The sequence below is a fragment of the Chiloscyllium plagiosum genome, chromosome 17 (genome assembly GCF_004010195.1).
Source record: "Chiloscyllium plagiosum isolate BGI_BamShark_2017 chromosome 17, ASM401019v2, whole genome shotgun sequence".
Classification (NCBI taxonomy): Eukaryota; Metazoa; Chordata; class Chondrichthyes; order Orectolobiformes; family Hemiscylliidae; genus Chiloscyllium; species Chiloscyllium plagiosum.
Window position 1 is genome coordinate 489,327 of NC_057726.1, and position 6,554 is coordinate 495,880.

Here is a 6,554-nt window from a genome sequence, read left to right on the forward strand (position 1 = left end):
TACCTGGGTGGCAACTTTCAGATATCTGTGTACATGGACACCAAGATCCCTCTGCTCATCCACACTACCAAGTATCCGACCATTAGCCCAGTACTCCATCTTTTTATTACTCTTACCAAAGTGAGTCACCTCACACTTAGCTACATTGAACTCCATATGCCACCTTTCTGCCCAGTTCTGCAGCTTCTCTATATCCTGCTGTAACCTGCCACATCCTTCCTCACTGTCTACAACTCCTCCGACTTTCGTATCATCCGCAAACTTGCTCACCCAACCTTCTAGCCCCTCCTCCAGGTCATTTATAAAAATGACAAACAGCAATGGTCCCAAAACAGATCCTTGCGGAACACCGCTAGTAACTGCAAAGCAGAATTATGCCAACATCACAGGCTCACTTCCTATACCAGCTGAGGTTATCCTGAAGATCCAACTTCTCACTTGAGGTGGTGCCCCTCAGGTTAAACTACCAACAATCAACTCTCTCTCTAGTGTGAATGTAGCCCCTCTCGAACTGTGACAACTTTACTGGCAGGATAACTGTGGTGCTGAATAAACCATCAGCCACGGGTTTAGCATTGACTTTAGTTCAGATGAGATGTTTTCAGTTAAGAATAGTCACCCTGGCAGATAGGCTTTAGTTTGCGAAGTCTCCAAGCTGCAAGAGCTTGGTTTGGAAGTTTTCAAGTTGCCAGTACTGAGAAGAAATTTATCAGAACTGAAAGGAGACAGACCAGCATGACTTTGTGAGGGAAATCGCGCCACACAAATTTGATTAAGATTGAGGAAGTAGCCAAAAAAATTGATGAGAGTGGAACAGTAGACTTTGTTTACTTGGACTTTCGTAAAACCTTTGACAAGATGCCACATGGAAGACTAATTTGTAGTCAGATCACATGGGATTTAGGGTGAGCTTGCCAATTGGATACAAAATTGGCTTAACTGCAGGAAACAGTAATGGTGGACGGTTGTTTTTTTTTTGGACTGAAGGTCAGTGACCAGTGGTGTTCCACAGGAATCAGTGCTGGGTCCACTTTTGTTTGTTATTTAATTACTTAGAAGAGAATCTAAAAAGCATGGTTAGTAAGTGGGCAGATGACACCAAGATTGATGGTATAGCAGACAGCGAAGGTTATCTAAGATTACATGGCTATCGAGATCATTTGGGGCAATGGGCTAAAGAGTGGCAGATGGACTCTACGACTCTGAACGGGAAAGAAATTATAAAACAGATTCAGCAGTTCCAAAAGAAAAACTGGGCAGAGTCAGTTAAGAAAACTTAAATGGGAGTTGCAGAAGAAGTGATTAAAGATGTGATACATTGCTGGGATTTGAATATTTATAAAGGATATTGCTGGGAAAGGACTTGAAATTCTGTCGTACGGCTTACATTAATTTTTTTTGGAACTTTTATTTAAAGCTTGTTGCTTTCCTTCTTTTGGGTATTATACGTTTTTTTGTGTGAATGTGTCAGTTTTGCATTTCCGCCACCTCCAAACGGACCCCACCACCAGGGATATATTTCCCTCCCCTCCCCTATCAGCGTTCCGAAAAGACCACTCCCTCCGTGACTCCCTCGTCAGGTCCACACCCCCCACCAACCCAACCTCCACTCCGAGCACCTTCCCCTGCAACCGCAAGAAATGCAAAACTTGCGCCCACACCTCCCCCCTTACTTCCCTCCAAGGCTCCAAGACACTTGCATATCCGCCACAAATTCACCTGCACCTCCACACACATCATTTACTGCATCCGCTGCACCGGCCTCCTCTATATTGGGGAGACAGGCCGCCTACTTGCGGAACGTTTCAGAGAACACCTCTGGGTGCTGGACCAACCAACCCAACCACCCCGTGGCTCAACACTTCAACTCCCCCTCCCACTCCACCAAGGACATACAGGTCCTTGGACTCCCCCATCGCCAGACCATTGCAACACGACGGTTGGAGGAAGAGCGCCTCATCTTCCGCCTAGGAACCCTCCAACCACAAGGGATGAACTCAGATTTCTCCAGTTTCCTCATTCCTGAAGAAGGGCTTATGCCCGAAACGTCGATTCTCCTGTTCCTTGGATGCTGCCTGACCTGCTGCACTTTTCCAGCAACACATTTTCAGCTCTGATCTCCAGCATCTGCATTCCTCACTTTCTCCTCTTCGGCTCAACAAGTCCACACCGACCCTCCAAACAGCAACCCACCCAGACCCATTCCTCTACATTTACCCCTTCCCCTAACACTGTGGGCAATTTAGCATGGCCAATTCACCTAACCTGCACATTTTTGGACTGTGGGAGGAAACCCACGCAGACACGGGTAGAATGTGCAAACTCCACACAGAATGTTGCCTGAGGCAGGAATTAAACTCAGGTCTCTGGTGCTGTGAGGCAGCAGTGCTAACCATTGTGCCACCATGCCACCCTTTTGTCCAATATTACTATCAGCTGGGATCATACCAAGAAACCAGTTAAGATTTACATACATACTGGATGGGAAAGTCTGCAAACATTAAAAAAAATTCACACACTCAATCTCTTTTGCTACCTCATCCTCCATTTGGGAGATGGTTAAAGTTGACCATATAGATGTTATTTTGTCTACTAACCATTTCATAAAATTGTTTTCAAAAACCTCCCTCCATCTCTTTTCACTATAAGATGGTCCACAGTTTCCCCCGATAACTGTGGCTGACACTTTTCCTTTTATTTCAATCCATAGGTTCTGTTTCTATACTTCTGCTAGCGTTGAGTGTGCGGTGCTGGAAAAGCACTGCAGGTAAAAACAATGACTGCAGAAGCTGGAAACCAGATTCTGGATTAGAGGTGCTGGAAACGCACAGCAGTTCAGGCAGCATCCGAGGAGCAATAAAATCGTCGTTTCGGACAAAAGCCCTTCATCAGGAAACATTACCCGAAACGTCGATTTTCCTGCTCAACTTATGCTGCCTGACCTGCTGTGCTTTTCCAACACCACATTCTTGACTCCAAACTCCCGAATCTGCAGTCCTCACTTTCTGCTAGTGTTGTTCATTTCCTACTGTGGCCACAATATTTCTTACTAGTATGTCAACACCTACTGTATGCTTCCCCTTCTTTTCTATTATGTTGATATTCCAACATTTAGCTGCCTGGCAATACATTTCCAAGTCAGGATAGTGAGTGGTTTGAAAGGGTCCTTGCAGTGGTGGTATTCCATAAATCTGCTGCCCTTGCATTTCAAGCTGATAGAGGTCACAGGTTTGGAAAGTGCTTTAAGAACTTTTGGTGAGTTTCTGCACTCTATCTTGTGGGCGGCACGGTGGCACATTGGTTAGCACTGCTGCCTCACAGCGCCAGAGACCCGGGTTCAATTCCCGCCTCAGGCGACTGACTGTGTGGAGTTTGCACATTCTCCCCGTGTCTGCGTGGGTTTCCTCCGGGTGCTCCGGTTTCCTCCCACAGTCCAAAGATGTGCTGGTCAGGTGAATTGACCATGCTAAATTGTCCGTAGTGTTAGGTTTAAGGGGTAAGTGTAGGGGTATGGGTGGGTTGCGCTTCGGCGGGTCGGTGTGGACTTGTTGGGCCGAAGGGCCTGTTTCCACACTGTGAGTAATCTAATCTAATCTAATCTTGTAGGTGCCATTCTGCATTAATGGAGGAGGGAGTAATGTTGAACATGATGGGTTTGGTGCCAATCAAGAGGGCTGGTTGTTCTGGAAATTGGATGTAAAATATTTAGATTTAGATTACATTACATTACAGTGTGGAAACAGGCCCTTCGGCCCAATAAGTCCACACCGACCCGCCGAAGAGCAACCCACCCATGCCCCTACATTAACCCCTTACCTAACACTACGGGCAATTTAGCATGGCCAATTCACCTGACCTGCACATCCGGGTGCTCCAGTTTCCTCCCACATCTTTGGACTGTGGGAGGAAACTGGAGCACCCGGAGGAAGCCCACGTAGACACGGGGAGAACGTGCAAACTCCACACAGTCAGTCGCCTGAGGCGGGAATTGAACCAGGGTCTCTGGCGCTGTGAGGCAGCAGTGCTAACCACTGTGCCACCGTGCCGCCCACAAACTATTATTAACTATTGTCAGACATCACACTTTAGAAAGGAAGAGAAGGCTTTGGAGATGGTGCAGAGGACACATACCATTACGTTACTTGGGATGAACTTGAATTAGGTGGAAAAGACTGAAAAAGTGGAGACTGCTGTCCTCAGAAGCAGAAAGCATTTGAAATAACGAATGGTTTTGATAAGATACAGAAACTAACCAGAAGCTCAGTAGCCAGAGATCACCTTTCAAGTTTCACAACATCTTTCCTATAGGAGGCAGACCAGAATTGGCCTCATTCCTGATGAACGGCTTTTGCCCGAAACATCGATTATCCTGCCCGACCTGTAATTTTCCAGCACCACTCTAATCTAGAATCTGATCTCCAGCAGTCCTCATTTTCGCCTAGACCAGAATTGTAGGCAATACTCCAAAAATGGCTGAACCAATGTCCTGTACAGTCACAATATGACCAACCCCAATACTCAATGCACTGACCAATAAAGGTAAGCATATCAAATATCTTCTTCATTATCCTATCTACCTGTGACTCCACTTTCAAGGAACTATGAACCTGCACTCCAAGGTCTCTTTGTTAAGCAACACTCCCCAAGTCCTTACCATTAAGCGTATAAGTCCTACCCTGATTTGGCTTTTCAAAATGCAGCACTTCACAGTTATCTAAATTAAACTCCATCTGCCATTCTACAACCCATTGACCCATCTGGTCAAGATCCCATTGTACTCTGAGGTAATTTTCTTCACTGTCCACTACACCTCCAATTTGATGTCATCTGCAAACTTACTAATCATACCTCCTACGGTCACATCTTATATGAATGAAAAAAGTAGTGGACCCAGCACCAATCATTGTGGCACACCTATGGTCACAGGCCTTCAGTCTGAAAAGCAACATTGCTCCACCATCCTCTTCTCCCACACTTGATGTGGAATGTTGTCCCTTGAGTTACATAACCAAGTGTACAAGAGGTTAAAGCTTGCCATGAATCACCTTTCATTTCTTGTACACATTCAGTAACATCAGGTTCAACATGTACACTAACAAACCACATAAGTTTAGATTAGAGTGGTGCTGGAAAAGCACAGCAGGTCAGGCCGCATCCAAGGTGCAGGAAAATCGACAGTTCGGGCAAAAGCCCTTCATCAGGAATAGTGGCAGGAAGCCTCCAGGGTGGAGAGATAAATGGGTGGGGCTGGGAGAACCACATCTCTGTTGGCCTGTTCACTATCACACCATGTTCAACATTCAGTTCTGGATGATATGAAATTCTCATCAATTACATGTTGGGAAAACTACAGCCATTGTTTTGATCCTCATCAAATCTCTCGGTCAATAATAACGGTTTTTTCCCTAAGGTTGGGGAGGTTCAAAACTAGAGGGTATATTTAAAAGGTGAGAGCAAAAAGATTTAAAAGGAATGAGAGAACAGTTTTATGCAGTGGGAATATAAAAACGCTGAAATGCGGCACCTCAACATTCGGGCTTTAAAATTAACACGGCATCTCTGGGAAAATTTGCAGAACAAGGTAGACGAGCGATACTGAGAGGATTACCGAATAGTTATAGCTGCCTCTGAGCTCATTACCCCCCTCGGAGCTCCGAAGCAACGCACTACCTGAAAAACTGACTTTAAAAGATAAACCGGGCTCCATCCCCGGCCCCGGGCTCCATCCCGGGCCCGGGCCCCATCCCCGGCCCCCGGGCTCCATCCCAGCCCTGGGCCCCTGTCCGTGTGGAGTTTGCACATTCTCCCCGTGTCTCCGGTCTCCTCTCACAATCCAAAAGGTGTGCGGGCCAGGTGGACTGGCCATGAGAAACTGCCCGTAGAGTCAGGTGTATCAGTCAGGGGGTAAATGTAGGGGAATGGCTCCGGGGGAGTTACTCTGCACAGGGTCAGTGTGGACTGGTTGGGCCGAAGGGCCTGTTTCCACGCTGTAGGGAATCTAATCTAATCTAACCACTTCCCAGCCACTTCCCCAAATCAAACTGCAGCAGCCAGACTGCGGCCCTGCCCTGACCCCCCTCACCCGGCGGGAAAACACCACTACCCGAGCCCCCAGCCCAGGCCAGGGCCTGGCAACCCGGCCCTCCCAAAATAAATACAAATAAACCTTACCTGGAGGGTATTGGGAGCTGACATCGCACATTGCCGATCGCTCAGACTGCGGGGATGGAGCAGGCTGAGTGCTTAGGCCGCGGCTGTACACCTCGATGGCCTGGGCCTGCGGCTGAGGCCTCGGGCCCGGCTCTTCCCCCGGGTTCGATTCGGCAAAATGGCGGCAGCGCACCCCGTGACGTCATTTACACAACTACGAGCACGAGAACGGATCGTCAAAATTGACAAGAGACTCCCACCCGAACTGGCGTCTACACCGCACCCGCTCCCCAAACAGCGCCCCTCCCGGCTCGGTTTCTGCACCGCATCCGCTCCACAAACAGCTCCTCTGCTTGGCGTCTCCAGTACGCCCGCTCCACAAACAGCGCCCCTCCCGGCTTGGC

The 6,554-nt window shown here is 47.9% G+C and overlaps 1 protein-coding gene across 1 annotated transcript in view; it reads right to left on the minus strand.

Annotated features, from left to right (window-relative positions):
• The window catches only part of LOC122558170 (vacuolar protein sorting-associated protein 4A), a 28,962-nt gene extending 22,612 nt beyond the window's left edge, over window positions 1-6,350 (minus strand). The window contains exon 1 of the mRNA XM_043706458.1: window positions 6,172-6,350. Coding sequence (XP_043562393.1) covers window positions 6,172-6,195 — 24 coding nt within the window. The 5' untranslated portion in view covers window positions 6,196-6,350. The remainder of the gene's footprint in view (window positions 1-6,171) is intronic.
• Window positions 6,351-6,554: the final 204 nt, after the last annotated feature.